Source organism: Paramormyrops kingsleyae, chromosome 14 (genome assembly GCF_048594095.1).
Source record: "Paramormyrops kingsleyae isolate MSU_618 chromosome 14, PKINGS_0.4, whole genome shotgun sequence".
Taxonomy (NCBI): Eukaryota; Metazoa; Chordata; class Actinopteri; order Osteoglossiformes; family Mormyridae; genus Paramormyrops; species Paramormyrops kingsleyae.
Genome location: NC_132810.1, coordinates 3089076 through 3113484, shown reverse-complemented (window position 1 = coordinate 3113484; position 24409 = coordinate 3089076). Strand labels below are relative to the sequence as shown.

Sequence of the window (24409 nt, the reverse complement as noted above, 5' to 3'; positions counted from 1 at the left end):
ACCAATTTACCTAACGGTGTGGTTTTCCTCCCACAGTCCAACAAATGCAAGATGAGGGCATGCAAGCTCTACACACACGTGAATGATTTGTATCTTCAACCCAGGTGGTTTAAGGTTGCAGTACTAATCACTAAGCCATGGTATTTTTCAAATGAAGTGATCCTTTATTTGCCATTTATACTAGTATGATTACACGTACATTGTTTTTTTTACCTACCCAATCTTGCTCTCTCTGAGACACGTGGGCGGGTGAGGGGGAACCTTTGGGGTGGGGTCAACCAGCATACAGTGCTCAGGCTTATAGGCATAGAGGCTTAGCCCCTGAGCCACTCATCACCCCCCTGGTCAGCCTACATCCATCTCCTCAACTATAGTATTGAGGTAATGACCAAAACAACAAGCAAAAGAACCAGGGTAGAAGTAATAAACGAAAAGTATGGTACAAGTTTCTCCACATAGTTGCTTGGCTCACTGAACATGACAGAGTGATAAGTGTGAAGATCTAAGGGAGGAGTCTGATGAGGTGGTTTGGCATCTCATACCAGTACCACCTGGTTGGTTCCTCTGGGCACATTCCACTGGATGGGGGCCAATGAGCAGTAAGATATGCAAATGAATCTTGCAGATGTTGCAGTTATATACGATTAATGAAAAACATTGTTGCAGGTAGTCAGCTGTGCTAGGTTATTTCGAATGCTAATTGCAGTACTACCTACTCAATGGTGGATTTTCTGATGATTCAAAGGGCAAGAAAAATTTATGTTTTTTTAAATGGCTTATAACAGGGGTCTCCAACTCCGGTCCTGGAGAGTTACCGTCCAGTAGGTTTTCTATCCTACCTTCTGATGAGCCACACCTGTTCTCAGGTAAATACCAGGAGCAGGTGTGGCTCATCAGAAGCCAGGTAGGATAGAGAACCTGCTGGACATTAGTTCCCCAGGACCGGAGTTGGAGACCCCTGGCTTCGAAGTTCTTCTTTTTTATTTCTCAAAAGGACTCTCAGTGAGTTGTGAAACATTTCCTTTGTGTCTTGAGCAGGGATGAACGCTGCGGCTAATTCTGACAGACGTTCTCTTCAAAATGCAACTGACACAGACGAGTCTTGGCACAGCCACGTTTGTCTGTGTGCTGACAGGCTGATGATCCCGGGTTTGGAGCAGTGTCTGTCTGGCAGGGGGTCGGGGGGGACCGTCTGTCCGTTTGCAGGCAGACCAGACTGGGAAACACTGGTCTAGGGGCATTGTTGTAATTGCAATTAAATAATGCAAATTATAACTGATTGTAATTGGATAATACATTAAACAAAATAAATATAATAGTATATTTTAACCTCTGAAGGGTTACAAAGCGTAACCCTCTCTAAGCTGAGAGGAGGGCTATCTGAGACGTAGCCAAAACCACTAAATCTTTCAGCTGTCTGCCAAATCCCCATTTCAGCCATTCGCCTTCTCTAAATATTCTGTATTCACTATGATAAACACGCATACTGTACATTTACAAATAAGATGTTTCTTTTATATATCTGTTTATATATTTTAGTCTTAGTTTATCTTTGGGAAAAATTACCCTAAGTTGTTAGATAATTGGGTTTAATTTTAAGTGTGTATGGTCAGTTTCTGTGCTGGAAATTATTTCCATAGTGCTAAAGCGCTACATGTGTCCAAATATGATTAACATGCAACTAATTTACAGAAATATAACAGCTAACATTGTTTAATAATAACCGACTAACGAGTATTACTGCACTGCACTAGTATAACTGGACCCAGACACGTCGTTGATGGTACAGATTCGACAGATTTTAGCTTGGCACCTAGAGATGTCCTAACATCGCAGAAAACGCTTCCATTTGTCTTCTGCACCATGGTTTTTTATTATATGCTTATTGTCCTAACTGCACTCTTCCTTCTATTGGCTAAGTTGTGTCTAGAGCTCTGGGAAGTCTGCAGCTTAAAGTCTAACAAGACTGATTTTCCATAAGCAGAGTTGGATAATTCAAGTCCAGAGAATAAAAGTCCAGACCGGGATTTTGTTTCAACCAACCAGTTGAGTACTCTGTGACTGTGACTCTTTATGTTCAACTGGTTGGTTGAAACAAAATCCCGGTTATTTGGATTACTTTTACTAGTATGATCATTTTTCCCACCCCAAGCAAACTTTTTAGTATAAAAAGTTTGCTAAACAGTTCAACCAATCTCAATCCATTCATTCATGTTCCACAGCCACTAATCCAGTACAAGATGATGATGAACCTGGAGCATGGGACACCCTGGATAGGATGCCAGTCCATTGTAGGGCACACACTCACATACACACTCACACACCATCACTATTCACGTAACTGCAGGAGTAACAAAACTGGGGTGCAGGGATGGAAACTCCACACGCAGAGAGCTGGAGGTGGCGGCTGGGCCTTGAAGGTGTCAGACTGAAGTGCGAACCAGTAAACAAACAGGAAATTCCCCAGCTTTCCTCGTATGATAAGTAACTTTTTTGTGGAACCTGTATAAAACATTAAACTGCAGACTAATTAGACTTCAGTTAGTTCTTACAGCAGGAGACTAAAGCCAGAGATTTATGGGGGATAAATGCAGTCAGTTGGTGATTCCCCATTTAACTTTGGCTCTTACTTTCTCTCACTTTGTCCTGCCTATTATTTTGACAGAAACCTGTGACAAGGGGGATTTTGCTGCACAGTAGCTATTGGTTTGAGAAAGTAATTCGCTTAGGTGTATTTTACTGTAGCAACAGAAGAAATCTCTCCATGAAAATACTTTGAAGAGGAAAAGGAGGCGGAGTCTTGGGCTGAAACTCCATTCAAAGAAAAACCAGTAGCAGAAATAAAGAAACCGGTGAACTCCAGCGAGATGATCTGATGATTAGATGACTCAGCAGCGTTAGCGCCAACGGTCCGATTTGAGAGTTTTGGTAGTGATCGAGTTGCTAGGTACAGAACTATGCAAAAGTCTTAGGCAGTCAAAGAAAATGTTTAAGGCCACTTATCTAGAACACAATTTAACATTAGAACATAATTAGAAAAATAAACAAGAATTTCTTCTTTTCTCCAAAGAATTATTGACATCCAGTTGGATAGATAGATGAACACTGCTTTGGTTTCCAAACCTCTCTTCAGGGGAACCTCAGACATTCCATGTATTCCTAAATTTCACTACCACTTCAGTTAATTAACTTAAGTAAATAACTCAATGAAGTGCTGTTTAGCCCAATAAGTTGTGCTGGTGGTTGTGCCAAAAAACACATTGGAGTATTGAGCCGTCGCTGTAAATATTGAGGTGATTATATGAGAGACTTTAAAATGGCTAAGCTGACACATTTTGACAGACAATATCATAGTTTTATATCAACATGTAAATCATTTAAACATTAGTGTCTTTGGTTAAGACTTTTGTACAATACTACATATCCTGTGGGTCTGATAAACACAAATAAGCATTTTGAAATTTTACTTGGTAAATTTTATATATGCAATAATTCATAACACAGAAGAAAACTATAACCACAACATTTATGGCCAAATATTTTTATTTGGACACAAAGAAATTAATTGTTATAATACCCTTCAAAATAATTCTGAGAAATCGAGTGGGCATAATTAAAGCCAGCTTTGTTAATTAAAATGAATGAATGACGAGCAAAGACAATTGCAACAAAGAAAAATTTTGTTGATGTTTTGGTTTAAAAACACGGGGATAAAGTTTCTTGTATGGCACCTTCTCCCTTCCTTAAAGCAACTCTTCTAGGCTGTTATAACCTGTAGAGAAAAAGAATGAATCATGCAATTTTTGGCAGTAGCCTCGACTGTTTTCTGATCAATATGCTTTGTATCTGTCACTTCCCGGCTTCCTTACCTCACTACTTGAATGTGTGACTCTCGGTGCCCCCACGTCCAAATCCTGCAGAAGATGACGCAGAAGGACAGACATTAATCCAATGCTCAAAAGCTACTGGAAATTCATTAATGTGGAAAAGGGTACGTCATAAGCACAACAATGGTACCCTCTCTGTTCCCTGACCGGACATACCTAGCCTTATGCTTCTCTAAAAACATGGCATTTCTGAGAAGACATTCTAGCAATCCATCTTTATTAATAAGTTATTAATTAAGAATAATACGGAGCAACAATAAGCCACACACTTTAACACACATAGGTGTTTATAAAAATGAGAACATTCAGTATTCCTTGCTACATACTACGATTGTACTTTGCCCTAAGATATGCTTGTTATCTCAAACGGCAGTTCTGTTCTAAAAGTTCACGTTGTATCGGCCCATTGGCAAAACTTTGCTAAGTGAGACAGACAACTAGAATGTCTTATATGAGGAAAAGGGGGAAAACAAACCACCAAGGTTACTTTCGCTCCTTTTATGTCGGGCGTTACCCATGACAACAGTTTTTGGTCAACCCCCCCCCCCCCCAAAACTTAAAACTAACACCTGCTTTCCTACATTTCCTACTTTTTTTCTTCTTCTCACTTACATTTTAGCAAGCTAACTAACAACTTAGCAGCTAGTTTGCAGTTGCACATTCAGGCAATATCTTGTTTGAACAAGCGCTTCAAATCTGCACTAAACCCTGGTAATAATGCCAGATGGTAATATAATTGGATCGTTTTGACTAATAGCAACGGACACTGCCATTTCAACCAAAATCAAACATTATACATTCATCTTCTGATTCAAAAATATTAAGTCTATAATAATGTAGGGGTAGGGGGTGGGGGCATGAGGGAATGTAGGGGGGCAACTCACGTAGGGCTGGGTGATATGGACCAAAACCCATATCAGGATATTTTTAAGCAGAATAGCAATACATAGTAAATATCTAGACATTTTTAGACAGAGTAGTGATACATATAATGTATTTTGTATGAAATGGGCTACATGACTAATTTTATGTCAAAGCCACATGTGAAATGTCACTAACACTTTTATTTAAAGTGTGGTCAAAACAAAATGCAAATACATGGTTTCCTTCCTTGTTTGCATATATTACATATATTACAGCTATTCAGTATGGAAATGATCATGATTGAAAACAGAAGTGTCAGGATATAAATTATGCCTTTATATGCCTTTTATTAAAGCTACCGCGACATAAAACCTTTTTACTCCAATTTGTCTACCAACAGCATTTTTGAAATCGGTTCATGACATTGCTCGTAAAACAGAAAGTGAATGTCTAGGAACAAAAAAACAAAACTAAAATCTCAATCCAAAAACTAATTGGCAAATGACAGAAGCCTGGGAACCACTGAAAGGTACTTCACAGCTGGACTTATTCCTCATCAAAATAACACAAATGTTGCAAATTATAATATTTTTAAGCTGTGAGCCTTTTGTCAATGTTTTAAAATGTACCAAGTAACAAAGATTCTTCACCTTTCCCCTCCATCAAATTTCATGAGACACTAAGTGAATCATGTATAGGTCTCTGCAAGGTAGTCAGTGTATGGAGAGTATTATGTCTGAGTTGAAAGGTTTATGGGCGTGTCAAAATGTTTATGGGCGTGGCGAAAGCTTTGTGGGTGTGCCGAGTGGCTTATGGGCGTGTCAAAATGTTTGTAGGCGTGTCCAAATGTTTGTGGGCGTGTCGAAAGGTTTGTGGGCGTGTCGAAAGGTGGGTGTTTCGACAGGAATAGAGTGTGGTATAGTGGGTCGAACCATGAACTACTGGGGAGGCACTTACAACGTGCTGATTGGCTGACCACAATCACTGGCGTTCATTGGAAGTTACACAGAAGTGCAGGGAAAATTTGTGGAGCAAAAATTAAGCAGATGGAATTATTTTTGTACCTCAGTTACATTTAATGCCATTATGAATAAGTTCTTGCTTGTGTCTTGTATTTCTGCTTCGGAAAATTCAAGATAATTGATATACTTTTGTCGCTGCCGAAACAGAATACGTTTTTTTGTTCTGTGGAAAATGAAACTTAAGAATAAATTATAAACGGGAAATTTTAAATATAAGGCTGTGTCCGGTTTTTGTTGCGATCGATCCCCCAAATAACTAACAAATAACTAACAAATAATTATAAGTAACAAAACGACTTATTTATCCTAGATTGTTTTGGGGTTGCGGTGCAGTTTCCTATGAAATTATGTGTGAAGTTTAACCTACGAGCTTTTTGCGTCTCCTATGCCTATTTACAATAGCATCAAGGTCCCAGTTCCTGTTGTGTGGTGTGAAAGCAAAACATGAAAGTGGCAGAGAAGCTACGAAAGTCGCCAGTCAAGAAGCCCAGGGACTTGTTCTGCAACTTCAGTGCGAAAGCGCATAATGTCTTACATTTTATGAACAAATATAAAACAGGCATTTAATTATACAAATCTGTTAATCTGTTATTGCCTGAACTATATGGGATCTCTTTCTGAAATGATGTTTATTGACAGCATTTTTGGCCAATAGAAATGACCCTTAGACACGCCCACTACTCCGTCCTGCAGAGATTCGCTTCCAAAGGAATTAATTTGATTTTAGCTGTGGAATTGGGGAGTCTGTGCAGTGTCAAGATGGAAGCTAAAGGTATATCAGTGTAAAGGGTATTGTATTACCCTACACCTCGTTATGAAAATATATCGATATACCATATAAATTCAATATACCGCCCAGACCTAGGTGAGTGTAAAAGTTGTTGATGGGGGGTGGGGGGTGCTGGAAGGTGGCACAATGGCTTATTTGGGGGGGACATGATCCCCCATGACTAACCCTGCTCCCTGACATTGTAGGCTGCAGCTGCCACATTCTTCATGTTTCCACATAGAAACTGACAGCTCTAGCTAGAGATCTTCTGCTCACTAAACTGACAAAACATTTTGTTTTCTGAAGGTGGATAGACGTCACCAAAATGTTAATGTTACAATATATACGTGAATTTATCAATGTCTACAATGACAGCTAGGATGGCAACGCTAAGGATGAGTCGAAAATACTTAGTTTTGTTAATTTAGTAATTTCACGATGTAACAGAGCCCTGGTTAGAATAAACAATTTTGTCATAGTTTGAAGTTAAGGTCTTCCAAGACACTGCCAAACAGAACGAGGACAAAAGCTGCTAAGTTAATTATGTTAATAGCTTATATGTAAATAGTTTCATATATGCTCACATTAAGTTAATTATGTAAATAGTTCATTTAATAGTTAAAAGACACAGACTTAGAATTTTACGAAATCCAAAATCAGAAATATAGGGACATAAAACGTGTGATAACCAATAAATTGTGTTAATTTCGTATTAAAAAAAAAATCTTCATTATTAGTTAAGGATTTCATTACCATTGTCTGGTAATTACCATTGCTATGTCTGTGATGGTTTATTTTTTTGGGGGGAGGGGGGGTGCCCGTTTTCTATGCTTGAGCCCCTGGCCCTCAAAATGTGCACAGCCCTGGATGGTGGATGGATGGACAGATGGAATAATGTAGAATCAGCCCAGTTTCCCTGCATTTACAATGCTATCATATATTGTGAGGTGTGGCTTTTTAAGAACTGTACTTACAGCTGATCACAGATACAGCATCCTAAGCCAATGACCCACAGCCCACTCATGATAAACACAACAATACTGATATACATTTATAAGGACTTTAGGCAGATATTATATTTATTAAAACCTCAAACCTCAAATAAAATAGGCTGCAAAATGTTCCACTTACAAATATTTCCGATATACGTTTGTAATATTCTGTTTAAAAATGACAAGAAGTTAATGTGATCTGTATAAATCACACTTTATTTGGGCCACTTGGGCAAATGTGTAATGAGTCAGCCGAATATCACAAATGAGAGGAAGGGGTCACGTGTTTCACTGACCTTTAGGACCAAACAGTGCAGAGTGGCAGGGAGTAGTGCAGTATGGCTTCCCGTCATGCTGGGAAAGAAAACCTCATTAAATACAGTTAATCAAAAAATGGACAACTTCCAGACTGTAGATTTAAAAATACAAGGTATTTAATTACTGATTACTTTTGATCACTTACAAATAATTACATATAGCTACAAGTTACAAGTTACAAGGAGAGTTGCTGTTACAGAACGTCTGAATGTTTTTTGATATTTAAACCTTTTTCACAAACAAAACTGTTTTTTTTTTTCTAAATTCCTGGTGCATATTTGATGTTATTTTGCATAGCTCTACTGTACGTTTCTACCTCTGCGTGCATGCCTGCCGAAAGCGTCTTGTTGCACTTCTCGCACCTCAGGCATGGCCGGTGCCAGTCTTTTCCCAGTGAGCTCACCCTCTCCGCTGCAGGAGAAAACAAAAGATTAGATAATGCGTGACGAAGATCAAAAAAGGACATGCATTTATTAAGAATTGTCAGTAAAGCAAAGCATCTAGCATACCATTCTTGACAGATCAAGTTCTGTCAAGAATCTAGATATAAAATGCAGAGGTGGAGATTTCAGGTCCAGAGAGTAAAAGTCCAGACCAAGATTTAGTTTCAACCAACCAGTTGAGTATGAAAAGTCATAGTCACAGAGTATTCGATTGGGTGGTTGAAACCAGGGGCATTTCTAGCTACTGAAAAGAACAGTCAAGTTTACCTGGAGCTTGACTTTTTATTTTTTTGAAGGAATTGGGTACTGGGGCTAAAATACTCTAGGCTATAGACCCGAGTGATCAGACCTAACAATGCCCATGGTTGAAACAAAGTCTTGGTCTGGATTTTTACTTTATGCATCTGAAATGACCACCTCTCATAAAATGTAGCAATGCTTTCAAAATCTGTCACATCCGTGCACAGCAATATTAGTTCCAATATAGCATTGAGTTCATTATCTAATAATTGTGTATGTAATGGATTGGATATATGCCTTGTTCAGCCAACAGTGATACCCTCTGATAAGTAGCCCGAATATAATGATTGGTATTTTCCAGGTATTTGCTAAATGTATAACCCCCTTTATCATGCAATTATCGATCTTTCAGTGAAATCATGGGAGGGTTTCAAAAATTTAACTTTGCGGTAGAGAGCAGCATTAATTAGCGATTTCCTATATGACAAACTGGGGTCTGTTTTCTTCAGAAGAATCTGTGACATGCAGTGCAACCGGGACTGAGGAACGCACAAAGTTGCCCACATTAAAATTATGGGATGTTAATGATGCAGTTTGCTGCTGCATTTTAAGACCCGTAGCATACAATTTTAAATGTTTCGCATATGATCTGTAACAAAACGACGGGCTTTATTACGGTAATTATCAGCTAATAATGTTCAAAATATACCATGAGTGTGAATTGAAGGTAATTGAAGGTGAAAACAGGAAAACTGCTAATACAGTAATATGTAGCGATAAGACTAAGCGGAACGAGTATTGCTTGGCAAATAGTATTTTACGAAAACCTTCAGTTACACTCGACTGTATTGCACCACTAGTTTTTAGAAACTTTCCTTTGAACTATATACGTGTCAGCTCTATAACTAAATAGCATGCATATTAAATGTAGTTTGTTCAAAATTGTTTCAGTTCAAATAGAAGACATATAGGCCTATTTTAATAGAAAATTGATGCATAGAATCAATTGCAAGTGCCATTTTTCCTCTCTCTGCATATCAGTACAGCCAGTGAAACTCTTATTAAAGTCATAAAGTCACGTGTCACCGCACTGAGACATCCGGTTCTGTGTAAAAACGTTACATTCCAGTGAATAAGTTGCAACCTTAAATTCATTGTTTGTGTCGGTTAATTCATTTCAGATTTAAATTTGATTGCATGTCATTTGCTTAAAATACGTATATATTTACACATATAATAAAATAAACACATTAATCTGCATTAGAAGTCCTAAAGCACTACAAATAGATGCTTTTTTTATCTTAAATGCAAGCATTCCAGGAAACACTTTCTCGAAAACAACCACGATACATCTAGACAAATTTAAAGGCATAGTAGACATATCAATAAACCATTTCAACTTTGTCACGATTATTGCAGTTAATATGTTAATCAAAACGTAAAAAATAGGTATCAAATACGTAATAAATATGGCTTACCAAAGTAGACCTCCTTGGTGCATTTAGGACACTTGGGCATCCTGGCTGTATTATGTAAAAAGACTATTTAGAAGTTATTCTTTGATGAGAAGGATTAACGTGCGGCAGAGCACCTGCTTCACCGCAGCCACGCCTGGGTCTGTGTGAGCGCTACGCCCAAGTCTGTCCATTTATACCGCCGAAAAAATGGAAGATGCTCGGAATAAAAAAGGCGGAAATAGCTCGAACGACTACGCATGTCCGTAAGCGTTACCAGATAGAAATAGAAAGTTTAGAAGAGTAAGCAAATAATAGGAAGCTGTAATTGCTTGAAGCGGATCACGCGAATCTGTTCTCTGAAACGTGCATTTTCAGTAACTTTAAATTAAAGCCACATTTTATGCTTAAACATTAAGACAAGCCTTTAATCTGCTTTCTCGTGATCTAAGGGTGAAAACACCTGTCAGAAATGAAATGAAAAGCACAGATGTTCCCTGAACGTACCCGTGAGTCAGGGATGCCGCTGTGAAGTCTGTCAACTATGGAGCTACATTTCAGGGAATGGAGAACATGTACAGCACTCAGGAATATCTACAGGGAAATGCTTCATAACTGGCCTTTATGACAGAGTTGGTGGAAGAAAACTGTCACTGAAAATAAAAATCTTGCTTGGAGTTAGCAAAAAAAGCACCAGAGTAATTTTGCAGAAAAAAAAGTGTTGTAGTGTATGGAGTGGTCCTCTTCAGCAGAGCCTAGAAAGTTTATTACGTTTAAAGTTAAAATTAGCAAAATAGAGGAAAACACTACGAAGGAGCATTCGGTCTTCGAATGACTTCGAATGAAATATTTACGTGATTTGTAAGTGCTGTATAGTACCATGGGTGAATGTTTAATTGTATACGGTATAAAATTAAAATATTATTCAATATCACTAGTTAACATTTCCCAAAGTACCTGTCGTAGTAAAATCTTAACATCTTTCTTGGGTTAGAAGTGCTAACTATTATTGGCTCAGGTCATTTGGAAATATATTGTTCCCGCCCAAAGGGCTGTGTCCTATTGAGTAATCATTGCGTCATGAGTGTGCCAAGCCTGGAAGTCGAACAGTTCAGTTGCAAACTATAGTGATACCTGCACTATTAAGACGTCATTTATAGAGTGGAATTCTTTGGTTTTCATATATTCCATCTGCGTATCTATGAGAGGGTTTTTGGAGCATGTGGTCAGTCAGCAGGAAGTGCTCCAGGCACTTTTAAGGGATTTTCATATGATCACTCTGCTGGCCATAGGATTCAAACACACAACCTTCAGACATTCACAGCACCTCATCTATAATCTCAATAAGGGGACTATTGAATTCAAGGAGAGAGTTGCTAAAGGTCACTTTGTACTTTGTTATATCAGCATGTATAGTTCACAGATTGAACTGCTAGATGACACAAACTTGGCCATGTATGTTCAGGGTCTATTAGTGTATGTGTGTCAATATTTGCATCACGTAATTTGCATGGTCTTTTGTACTCATGCTTGACTCATGAGCTACTGCTGATAACTGGCATCCAGACCATTGCCTTGTTAGTCAGAGTCATTACCAAGGCAACCAAACAATGAATTTCAAGGGGGGGGGGGGGGGGATCATGCATATGGTGTTAATGACAGTTAAGGCTTCTGATAATATATGCATTTTGATCTAGTAGTTAATGGCCTTGAAGTCACACAAATTTGCGAGTGATAAAAGTTCAGTCAAGGTTCATTTTGATATGTTTAATTGAAGTGAATTATCAAAAATAAAGTTTCACTAAGACAATGTTGATTAAAGGTATAGGCTTAACTTAGGTTTCGTTGGTTAACTTAGGTTTTCTATAAAAAAAAAGTTGGAAGAAAAAGCTAATAGACCTAATCTGTTTACAGACGAGAATTCTTTGTCTGTGAAATTGGAATGAGTTTCTTTTACACACAATTTACATGTTACCTTGCATTTCTCCCATCAGAGGCACAGCCAGACTTAGTAAGTAAAGACATTTTCAGGATCCCAAAGTTTGGTGGAGCGTAGCGTGCACAGCAAATCATCGCTGGCAGAGGAATAAAGCAGGGAGAAAGAAAACAAATAGCTTAATTACGTAATTATGTTGCGGTAACAGGCCTTGGCAAGTCATGACCTCGGTTCATTTATGAAAAGTGTAGTGTGAGGAAAATGGAGTGAAGATTATGGCAGAGTCGTCCTAGCCTTTGCCTAAGGGACGCTGCCTGTGCTGGTTTTTCCACAACCCCGTTGTGAGCGGTACGGTGAGGGGGGGTGGATGTCTCAGGGTGGGGCAAAGTCAGGTCATGGGTACAAACTGTCAGTTAACCTCCTTCTTATTCCTGGGCCTTGAAAAGCATTGGATTTTATTTTCTGAACCAACCCCACCCCCCCACACACACAGGCCTAATTTTTTGTGATCTGGAATTTGGAAAAACTGGGTATAAGGTGGGATTTTGCTTGCCTCGAATACTAGTTCACTACAACATATAGCAATATATTTTTATTCATTTTCCACCACTGGTTTCTATAATATAGTATGCTTCCAAATTTGTGAAGTTACTTGCATAGAATTATTAACAGCAGCAAAGTTATTCTGATCTGATCATACCTCAAAATAACAAGAAAGGAAGGAAAAGGAAGTTTGATTGTGTCTCTGGTGCAAATATTATAATATCACAGCACTTATTTCTACGTCCCATGAGTGCCTGGATTCATAAACCTATGCTGATTAGTTGACTTTCCTTAATTCCTTAAACATTAAGTAATCCAAGGACAAGAAATCCTTAAACTGTTTTTTTTTGTTAACTTGCCTACATCTTCAATATAAGTGACATAACTTACTTAAAATGGCAAGTGAATTGGAAATGGATTAAAATATCCTGTTTGCTAGGTTGTGTCTTAATAACATAAGACCAACAAAATGGTGATTTATTTCAGAGAAGTGTTATTCGTATTATTTTACATTGTGATGCAACAGAGCTCACAAGATTGCAGGCACTTGTTGTTTTACACCAGTAATCTCTCAACACAAAAGCACGCTTGCAGAGAGGAAGAATTAAGGCACAACATCAGCGTCTTTCCACCTCATGCTTCTACGGTGAGCATATAGAAAATACTGAGCATGTTAAGGGGAAAATCCAGGATATTTATTGACTTGTAGAAATAGATAGACAACCAAAGGTAAGTGTATTTCTTTGCTACTGTAAACAAAACCAGACAGTGGTGATCAAGTTGCATTAAAATGAAGAATTTTGCATTTATTTTCAGAGTCAAAGGGGCATAGCAACTGCAGCATAAACGATGAATTATGAAAAACAGAGAGGAGGAAGTGAAAAAATAGCTGCTTTGACAGACAGGATGCCATTTCCACTGGTTCATGTCGGTCAATCGTAGCAAAGAAAGAGCGATGTAAAGACGACTTTGTGAAAGTGTTAATTTCAGGCAAGATGTTGGAATTAGCTGCAGTATAAATAAAATTTATAAGTTGCCAATAAAATGATACACAGAAAACGAGGGAAAGAAATAACATTTCCATGGTGACGGGCCTGTCAATGTTATCATGCTTTGGTTTCCTGTAGCATAGCAACACGAGAATAAACAAAAAACAGTCATGTACATCGGAAGACTGTCTTGATTTCCTGTCACTTGACAGTGTGAGCAGCTGCGTGAGGAGTGGCGAGTGCCAGCTGAACAAGACGTAGAAATTGCTTCCAGTGTTTCTAACTAAACACAAACAACCATCCACCTAACAAACCACATCTATAGCTGGCAAACAAATGAGCAGGGAGGGGAAAATAAAGAAGAAACACGAGATACTGGTTTCAGATGTGCTTTTGAAGTCAATGAAGCCTCTATTCAATTATGCTCCAATGGCGATTGTTGTAAGAAGTTCACAAAAAAAAAAAAAAAAAAACGTTCTGAAAAACGTTTTTAAAACAGCATATTAGCTGAAATTATCATTACTATTTTTAGGTAGCATTTTGAACTGCAGTGAAATGCATTTATAATGGAGACACATTGTTGCACCTTTATAGAATAGTACTCAATGCAGATGAGTCCCAGGTTGGACTATTAAAGAGACATGGATTTTCCGGCACAGAATTATAGTATTAATGTACAGGACGAGAGCTACTGGAGAGGAAGTAAAGAAATGTCCATGTGGATATCTGTATAAAAGAAAACCTGCAGTAAGTGTGAGTTAAACTGTTTCTTTGACTCTGGCTACTTGAAGTCATTACCTTCAGTACATACTGAGTGATGAGAAAAGCCCCACAGCTCACTGTCGCCGCTCTAGAGGCTTTGCACGCTTGTCTGTTTGGATTTATGTCGATGTTTATGCATTGGCTTGGCAATCAGATGCTGCTGTGAGTGGTAAAAGCAAAACAGAGACTATATATAGTCTATATATGACCTGGTCACCTGACCTAAACACAATAGAAATGGTTTTGGAGGAGTTTGACCAGAGAGTGTAGGAAAAGCAGCCAATGAGAGCTCAGCATATATGTGGGACCTCCTTCAGGACGGCTGGAAAAGCATCCCAGGAGGCCACCTCATGTAACTGGTGTAGAGGAGAGAGTAGGATCAGCCAGTGCCTGGAGCAACTGGGGTTAAGGGCCTCAAGTGATATGAACTGGAAACCTTTTGAGTCCCAACCCACAGAGTTGCACCCTCCCCCACTTATTAACATATTATTAATATGTTAATAAGTTAAGTGCATAATTCCATATATTTTATTTTATAGTTTTGATGTCTTAATAATAATATTATAATGAATATACCTTTCTATGGGTAGGTTTGTCCAAACCTTTGACTAGTACTGTTAGTTTAAAAAAATATTTATCATACAAATGTGCAAGAATGAAAGAAGACAGGCTAAATATGCAATAAAAAATATTCAGGAAAAGCAAAAAGTAATCAAGACACAATAGCTATACAACTTGTGGCCAGCAAAGTGAAAGTTGAATGTGAAAGTGATTAAAGCTTGCACTGTGATTAGTGCCACAAGTACACAACATCATCAACTGAAATTCTCACAGTGTGTGCTTGCAATCAACAAATCTAACGATATTGAGAATCACTCACTGCACTGTCGTCTTGAGCGGCTGCATGCTCCCAGTCTCCAATGAGTCACTAACCTTGCGCCAACCTGCACATTGGAGTGTGTCTCAATACTTTGTTTCCTGCCCTCAGCCCTACCATTAACTCTAAAGAGGGCAGCAATGACCTGAGGAGGCAGATGAGGAAGGAAACGAAACACTACTGGCATGCACCCTTGATTAAGTCAGCAAAGGTAAATAAGTTTGGAGATCACTAATAACATTGGTATGGACAATGTGGTAACTCCCAAAATATTGGTGGGGACCCATCCCTACCGTCCATATCTACACCCAAATCTATACCTTTGATGGACAAGATGCCCTGGCTTGTGGCTGTTTCATGCTTACTGTATGTCTAGTTTGAGTTTCTGAGAATCTAGTTTTTAAACTTAGCTTCAGTTAATCTTAGAGTCCCAGTCTTGACACATGTAAAGTTTGTAAATAAAAGAAGTCCATAGTCTTCAGCCATCTGATCAGCTGTGTGCCTTTAAGCCTTGTTAATCTGAAATAAATCCACACAGTTGGGGTCTTCTTCATATCGTCGGATATTTTTCAGGTTTATAAATAGATATATTTATTTCACTAAAGGGTCTTTGAATGAGGTATGACTGATCAAGCCCTCGAACATGTAAAGCTCCTGATTAGAGTCAAGAAGTGACATCGACAAGAGTACCTTGCTATCTTTTGATCAGTGCTATCTTTCACATTCACCAATGGCATGGATCTACTCTGTGAGGGCTTTTCGCTGTGTATCATTATGTATGACTCTGTTCAACAGCCCACTGATGTGTTCCATTCAGAAACGACAGTAGGGATTTTTTCCAAATGTGTCATCCCAGTCTGAATCTCCTTTCCAAATGGTGTATCATTCAGCCAGTAACCATGTTACATAACCACACGACTCCATTGTGCTCACACAGACCGATGAAACTGCTTTTTAAATTAAGATGAGGTGATGAATTTAAGACCAACTACAGCCATGTAAATAACATAAACACGTGAATGGACAGCAAAGTGTTTGCAGAACTGATCTGCAATCAATCTGGAAGAAAAATCAAATGCTTCAACAGATTCAAGCAGCAAGTTGGAAAATTCAGAAAAGCTATTTAAGGGCCTAACTGTCACGCCTAGTCGTCAGATCCTCCAGTGCCATGCCCCCTCGTTAAGCTCGTGTGGAATCCCTACGTTTACCAGCTGTTTTCGATCCTGTATAAATGAGTGTCTGTACTTGAGTCCGCGTTCAAGTATGTTTCCCCAGTCCTGTCATTGACGTCTCCACCATATTGTGCTTTGTTTTGCCTTTTGCCAAATAAACCCATTGTTCCTGGATCTCCGTCTCACCGATCCGATTCCCCGTTTCCTGCTCACCCGACAGATTCTAATAACTATCCATTTTTTTTATTTTTTTTTGTCATTAAAGGCTTCTGAATTCTGCCCTGTGATGGACTGATATCCAAATGCAGAGTAGTGACTGTGATCAGCTCTAGCCCTCCTGCAGCCCTGACCAGGATATATGCTTAGTAGATAGATCGATAGGCTTCTGCAACTCACATAGTACAAATCCAGCTTTTACGTTAATCGGATTCCTCAAGAATTCAGCCTTAAAGCTGCATAAAGCACGCAGAGAGACTCAAGGCGGAAAGTGAAGCAAGGCCAGGAAGGTGAAGCAGGGCCAGGAAGGTGAAGCAAGGCCAGGAAGGTGAAGCAGGGCCAGGAAGGTGACTGTAATTAAGGTCAAGCAGAGGCATGCTGGATTTCTGCATGACTGTTCACCGCTACAGTACATTTAAAGCAAAAGAAAACTACAGAACTAAAAACTTGCTGCTGTTTGCTGTTGGTTGTCTGTGGCTTGTCCATAAACACAGCAATTAGGTGCTGCAGAGCTCTGGGAAAAATCAGCGTAACATAAAAAACAGTGAATTAGAGCACTCTAATGAGGAAAGTCAATGTGAGACACAACTTTTAAGTCTAGTTCCTATACGCCTCCCAGGTTTTACTATAATTTCCATCTTTCCACGCTAATTTATGCTAATTTTATGATTAATGCCATTTTCAACTTTTAAAACTGAAAAAATACATTTTTGCAAATATATTAAAACATATTAGATGGGAATAAGAAAATGCACAGCAGAGCAGGAATGACTCCATCTTATGTCAAATCAAGTACAAACCCTGTAACTGCTGCTAAATTGTTGTTTTGATTGATCAATCAGAGTTATTTATACCCAAACACAAATTGCTGTATTAATCCTGTATTAGTGCTGCAAGCAGAGCAAAAGTAAAACTTTCTGATTAAACCTTCATTTCACAGACAAGGCATTTTCCTACATTTTGGTGCTCACAGTCCTGGGTTTCAGTGGGTAAATTATACGAAATGTCCCTTAAATAATAATAACAAACAACATTCAGAAGGAGCAGTTTTATTTTTCATAATTCTCTGCTTTATTTTTACCTAAAATGTGAAATCCAGCTAGCTCCTCAAATTATACCCCATGATTAAAAAAATCTTTTTGTATGGAAATTTACTGGAATAAAAGTGGTCTGGAAATTCTGCATTTCCATGGAAACAGTGTCCCAAAACACAAGCAAACATCGATTTGCTCTCCAGACAAAAAGAGCTAAGAAAATGTTTTGCCAAGTGAGAGTGGAATGCAGAAGGTTCCCAGCGGTGGGCTGATATGGGACGACGTTCAGGCCGCGGAAGAATTTATCTCTGGGAATATCTGTGGCGGCCATGAGAGCGTAGCTTGCTGACCAGAGACGTTTAGGATTTGTTTTCATTTCCCTTTCATGCATTTGCAGAAGTTTGAGAAACAAGAAAGAAAATCAAACTGCCCTGAACTGGGAAACACATTTTGGCAAGATCTACAAAGGTCTCCAGCAATTGAAAAATGCAAAAATTGATTTGTTATGGTTGACACTCATTAGACTAATGATATAGATGGATGACATAATATGGCACATTGTGACATATTTTGGGTTCTGTAGCAAACGTGCAAAGCTGGATCATCTCTAACAGCACACATTTTATACAAGTACAAATCAGAGAACTACAACATGAATTATACAGTAAGAAAACCTAGCATAATATAAATGCAGATTAGATTAGAAATATTTTGGTCAATATGATATAAATGGCAAAGTATGTTCTGTACACAACATAGTCATGCACCCCCAGTCCTAGTGTGGTGTTTCTTCTGTGCCGTGGTTGAGATGGAACGCAGAAAAACAGCATTATTCAAGTGATGACCCAGCATAACGCTTTAGCCTTCAGGATAGCGTGGGTGTTTATGGGATTTATAACAAACCAGAATATATTTCAGGCCACAGCTTGAGCTCTTTGTCAGAATGATGTTACGTTTCCTCATCTCATTAATAATATGAACAACAAACGTGTTTTGGTTTACAGTCCAAACATTTGTTGTTTGTGTCCAATATGAAGTTCCTTGGTATTGGCATATGGGACTGCCAATGTGACCACAACGTATTATGTGTTTAATTACACTGCAACCCTGCAGTAAATTAAATTTTGTATTGTCCAGATGTCCAGATACCATGGTGCTGTTTCAACATGATATTGAAGCCGCCTGCACTGGGTTATACTGTTTCTATTTCTTGTATGTGTTAGTGATTTATGTTTGTACTTGTTACATTAATATGAAGCACACGCCGAATAATGTAATTTAAATTAAATGTGATTGGTTCAGTTTCGGGGTGGTGTGGTAGCACAGTAGTTGGGCTATTTCTCCCTTTGTGCCTGTTGCTTTTGGGATAGTCTCTGGATCCCCACAACCCTACATAGGACAAGTGAGTACAACGAATGGACAATCGCAGTTGTGATTGTCATAAACAGATATATGGAAAGTGAATCGGTGCAGGTTCACACAAAACAGGAAGCATGTGACAAAAGACTGCAATGGGCAACCAACATAGGAAGTGTTTCACAAGCATGCCCTCATCCCGTCGACCAGCCTGGAGGAGCTGGGGCTAATGGGCTTTAATAAAAGATGAGGATAACAGCGTGGATCTGGCTGTTTTTATTGGGAATGCATAGTGGATAGCAGGGAGGATGTTTACCTTACTGCAGGAGCGACAGAACCCAGCCGTGCAAAGCTGTTGACTCCCATTAAAAATTTGACTCATTATCATTTTTTTTTCTTTTTTTTGGCGGCGTAACTGGAATAACTGGAGAGCTGTGGGATGCCTGCGGGGGGGCGGTTGATGCTAATCCAAAGATTACAAATTCACCAATTTGTGCAGCTAGAACTCGAGCTGTTGTGTTCAGCTGCTATTTGGAACTTTCATACCCTTGTGAATACAGTTCCTTATCCACTACGCTACAATTCTACGTACACTACTCTACAATTATTGTATGCTGTAACAAAGGTAGATTTATCTGTGGAACATGTGGGATATTGGCCCAAACATTCATTATTTGTACATCCATTAAATGACTTAATCTACAGAGCAAGTTCTGATATACTGAGTGTCAGAATGTGTTGGCCAGTATGTGTTTCTGGTCATTCTATCCCCCTCCCTTCTTGTAGATCTCAGCCCTTGTGTGTCATATTGTTTTGTAGCTCTACAGGTTGACCATACAGCTCACAGGCTGTACCCTACAGTTGTGGGTTTGAGGCTGGCTTGAGACCACCAGTCACACCAGTTTTGTTTATCAGGTTTCCTAGTGTTTATTATTTTGTGTATTTTCCTATTTTTCCCGCTTCTGCTATGTTTTATTATGGTCCTAGTCTGTCTGGCCTTACCCTGGTGTTTGCTGTGTATTCTTAGTCTTTAGACTTAGACACTTGGTTCCTTAGTTCTGTGTTCATTTAGTGTTGCTGCTTCCACCTGTTTCTCGTTGTTCCTGTACCTCCCTCGATTGGTTAATTGATGGAGTTCCACCTGTCCCATGTTTTACCCTGGTTTCTGAGTGCCTGTTTCCTCTCTGATCTTTGGTCTGTCATTGTTTGTGTCTGTGCCATTGTGTGTTAGAAGTTCAGTCTGTTTCATAGTCCTGCCCCCTGTGTTGCTCTGTTTCCTGGTTTTTTTAAAATTTATTTAGTAATTCTAATGCTTTCTTTAGTTGGTTCTTATTTTTCCTGTTAGTTTTTGAGCTCTTCTGTTCCCTTTAATTTTGTGCCTTTCCTTTGTGTGTTTTGTTCCATTTAATAAACCCTTGTTTTTGTTGGAACCGCAAGTGGAATCTCACATTTTTCCTGCCTGCGCCGTGCCATGACAGAAGAATGCCTTCACTTTTGAACTTCTAGCGGGTTTTTAACGGAAAAATCACAGAAGTAAGTAAAGTGAGTAGATAACAGCAACATGCATAATCACCACTGAGCATATATTCTATTAGAGTGCCAGAATAATTAGTAAATTGGTGAATTATTGCTCCTAATTATAATATTTATGAAAAATGTGATGTTCTAGTAGATTTACACTTTCAAATTTAAGCTGCTTTCATCTTCAAATATTTCCTTTTTTATCACAGTTGACATTCTAAACCGAAAAATTAATGTTACAAACATTAACACATTCACATTCAAAATGGTAGAGTTACTGTGTTACTCCAATGCAATTGAATGATTTCTTCAGATTATAACAAAGTGCTTTAGTCTGCTGTGGATCTGATGCATTTGCTTTTTATAATTTAAGAGTCTGTCGATCCATCCATAACCACTTATCCAGTAAAATCGGAGGCAAAAAGAACATTTTATATACATTTTTATACAAGCTGTTGATATTGAAGGAATAATGATTGAGTTTAAAAATTTTGCATATTTTGCCTTCGAGCTGCACTTCTGCACAAGCTGTATGACCTGAAGCAATTATCTAGATATAAAAGCAGACATAATATAAGGTTGTTATGAGTCATCCTGGTAAACAGCATCAACTAAACAATTATACAACTATTACAGCTAGCCCAAGATGTTGAAGCTCTATATACATCCTTCAGTAACTTCTCCTGACTTCCAGCTTGGTTTTTCCAGTCTAATTAAAACCAGATGTCATTATAAATGTTTTCCGGTTAATTGTTTTATTTGCTGAAGAAAAAAAATGGAATGTGATTGCAGTAATTTAGAAGTTCAACTAAAATCTGGAATTCATTTCCTTTTCCTGCAGAGAAGTATTTGAGTCTATCCACAGATGCGGCAGTTGTTTGTAGTCTTTCTCCTAGTAGTTTGCAGGGAGTAAGTGTCAAACATGGACACGACTGAGCCGTTTGTTCAATTTTGGGAAATATTTTTTTCATACGGAGAGTAAGAATAATGAGGTAAAAATATAAGGTAACGGTTTACCTTCACCTTAACTGCACCTTCCTAATGCCCTTATAATGTATTTAGAACATTCATTCCACTGTCATAATGCATTCATAGAGCATTCATAAGCAGCATGTAATTATACCCTAACCTCCTGACATTACCTTTTCAGCTTCAATATACATTAACAAACATATAACATTATAATCGTATAAATGAAAATAGTTGTTAATGTATAATAAAGTACATCATTATCATTATGGTGTATTATAATGATGTATATTAGTATTTGTTATATATAGGAGGCAGTATGGATACCTGGTTATGGTGTGTGATCTTGCAAATGTTCCTTCAAACTTCCAGTCCTTTATGAATGGAATTGTTCATCAAATAATGAACTGGTTTCTGAACATGTATATTGATGACATACTTGTTTGTTCTGTTGATCAAGTCAACTGTATGCGCGTCTCCTGTGATGTTCAGATTGCTGATGTTTGGTGGTCCCAGTCCCACACAGATACTGGTCTACGTCGCCATAGACCAGTGTTTCCCAACCTGGCCCTTGGGGACCCGCAGACAGTCCCCAGGGAGCTGGGAGGGAGCCAGCGGGGACCCAGACCGTCTGTGGCTCCCCGAGGGCCAGATTGGGAAACTCCGCTATGGACCTTTTTTTAAATGCTTCCTTTCAGTGGTTTTATCATTATTCTGATTTTTGTTGATCAGTTTAAGGTACCGAACAGTGTTTCCGCAGCCAGGTTGTTAGCTTTGACGACGTACTTCAGGATATCACTCTGGGATTGCGTACGAGTACGGAAGGCATTCCGCATGCAGCTAGGGCCTACGATCAGCCTGCCTTCTGGCCATTACACATTTTAGTGTTCCCCCTTCAGAAGTTGGTTTCTGTAGACCATTGCCATCGATCCACTCAGAGAATGTAGCTTGATATGAGGCATCCAGTTGTATCTTCTATCCTTCAAACTATGTTTCAAATACATTAGGCCCTTTAAGACGTTAAACCTATCAATCCTGTTACCTACCAGCTGTCACTACCTCCTACGTACTGGATATTGCTCACCTTCCACATGTCCTTGTTGAAACCTGTCTTTTATAGCCCAGTAAACCTGCCGTTGAACCTCCCCCTCCCCGCCCCCCCCCGTGAACAGGATTACGCCATCCGTGCCCTTCTGGATTCTCATTGATAAAGGAGACAGCTGTAATATTTGGTTATACACACCTTATCCCATGTCACTGGCTTCACCGTGGATGTAATCTCAAGGTATGGATGTCCTGCTTTTGGGGGAAAGGGTTACTGTCTCTTTTGCTTCAAGCATTTCCAGCGACTACACCCAACTAGACCATGAATCACCTAAATACTTGAGATGCTTATGTGACTGATTGAAAATAATTTCCCTATGTATGTTATCTTGTTTCTTATGAATTGTATCCAGGAGACCAAATTTATTTGACTAGTGAGGTTTATTTGACTAGAGGTGGTTGTGAAAAGACAATGATTCTGTTATCACAGTCTGCTCCATTTCTGAAATCAAATTTCATTTGAAAACATTTGATGGAATCCTTCTGAAGGGGGTGTGGGTGCCCCATACATGTAGCCATGGAGTAAAACAATGCAGAACCCCCACCCATATTTTTTTTTCTTACTGATCAGGCGCTTACCCATTTAGCAAAATCACGAAATTGAAACCCCCTCAAAATTTACTTCAACCGCCACCCCCCGCAATCTGCAAAGCTTGTCCAGTTGCTGGACACCCCCCGAAATGTATTTATGGCACTGAGCCGGGATGCCACCAAGTCACTATTAACATGCTATCCTATAAAAAACATTTGATTTGAGAGAACTTGTAGAACTTGTTGTAGAACCACACGATGGAGGATGGGTTAGGGACTTTGGGGGACTTTTGGGTGAGAGGTAGGTTTAACGAAACAAAAACAGGGCCCAGCCCTTTGGTCTGTGAAGAAACAAAAGATGAAACAATAAACATAAGATCATAGAAAAGGCTTCAGAGGGGTGACAGCTCAGGTGTTATTGTCTGAGCATTTCTGAGGAAAAAAAGAAACTCATGATTGATAAGAAGGCAGAAGTGAAGCAAATGAATGTGCTCATTATCCGACTGAAAAATATTTGACATGTTTTAATTCCCTTCTTGCAGTTTCAGCCAGTTATGCAATCAGATTGATATAAATGTTCACTGTTCTCCGAGGGAGTTATGCAGACATACCTGTTTGCCTGTATCACTATGGGCTCGCATCATGGTGAAAACACTTTTTTGCAGGGCTGATGTAAATCTGAAAAGTGGGGTACATACAACCTTTGATATGTGCTTCACCCAGACAGTATGGAACATGACGTACAAATTTCTATAGTTTGATCTTGTCTTGTTTTTCCATGTCAGCTCTGTATGTTATTACAGAATAAAACAACACTGCTCCCCTCAGCAATTCTCTGCGTGCTGCCACAGGTGAATGAAATCCTAACCCAGTGCTTTTAAGTTTGACAGTTACCTCAAATATTCCTTCTGACGTGCAACTGATTTAATGGGTGATACAGATAAGCGCTAAATAGTCATTCATGTAATCAAAGGGCTAGTCTGCTGATTCTAAAAGCAGATGAGCTCAACAGAAGGGTTGGACTGAGAACTTCTGCTTGTCAAGGCAGCGTAACGTACTGTATACTGTTATCTTATTATGCAAGTATGACCCACCTAAAACCAGCTTCTTCATTATTACCTTGAAGTGCTGACAATATACTATATCAGGGACTATAACTTGTCTGTATTTCCATCTATGGTACAAACAATTTGTAACTCTAATTTGCACTAGCATGTGAAAGTGATAATGTCCTGTGATGGACAGACGTTCCCTCTATGGCGTCACCTGCCTCATGTCCTGTGATGGACAGACGTCCCCTGTATTGTGTCACCTGCCTTAGCTCCAGATAAGCACTTATTGAGGATTATCCATCCATCCATCCATCCATCCATTATTATTATTTTTTTAATTGTATGAATTTATTTAAAG

General features: G+C 38.9%; 1 protein-coding gene across 1 annotated transcript; it reads right to left on the bottom strand.

Annotated features, from left to right (window-relative positions):
- Window positions 1-3525: 3525 nt before the first annotated feature.
- Window positions 3526-10184, bottom strand: crip1 (cysteine-rich protein 1). The gene is made up of 5 exons (XM_023827495.2): window positions 10014-10184; window positions 8169-8263; window positions 7831-7888; window positions 3870-3914; window positions 3526-3772 (listed from the first exon to the last, which is right to left on the bottom strand). Exons 1-4 carry the CDS (start codon window positions 10051-10053, stop codon window positions 3874-3876), a joined length of 234 nt encoding a protein of 77 aa, XP_023683263.1. The 5' UTR covers window positions 10054-10184; the 3' UTR covers window positions 3526-3772; window positions 3870-3873.
- Window positions 10185-24409: the final 14225 nt, after the last annotated feature.

What these genes read in the sequence shown, in the direction of transcription:
- crip1 (XM_023827495.2), bottom strand. Translation starts at nt 10,053, where the DNA reads ATGCCCAAGTGTCCTAAATGCACCAAGGAGGTCTACTTTG. An exon ending in CACCAAGGAGGTCTACTTTG is followed by an intron (nt 8,264 to 10,013) that starts GTAAGCCATATT and finishes TTTCTCCTGCAG; the next exon opens with CGGAGAGGGTGAGCTCACTG. An exon ending in CGGCAGGCATGCACGCAGAG is followed by an intron (nt 7,889 to 8,168) that starts GTAGAAACGTAC and finishes TTTCTTTCCCAG; the next exon opens with CATGACGGGAAGCCATACTG.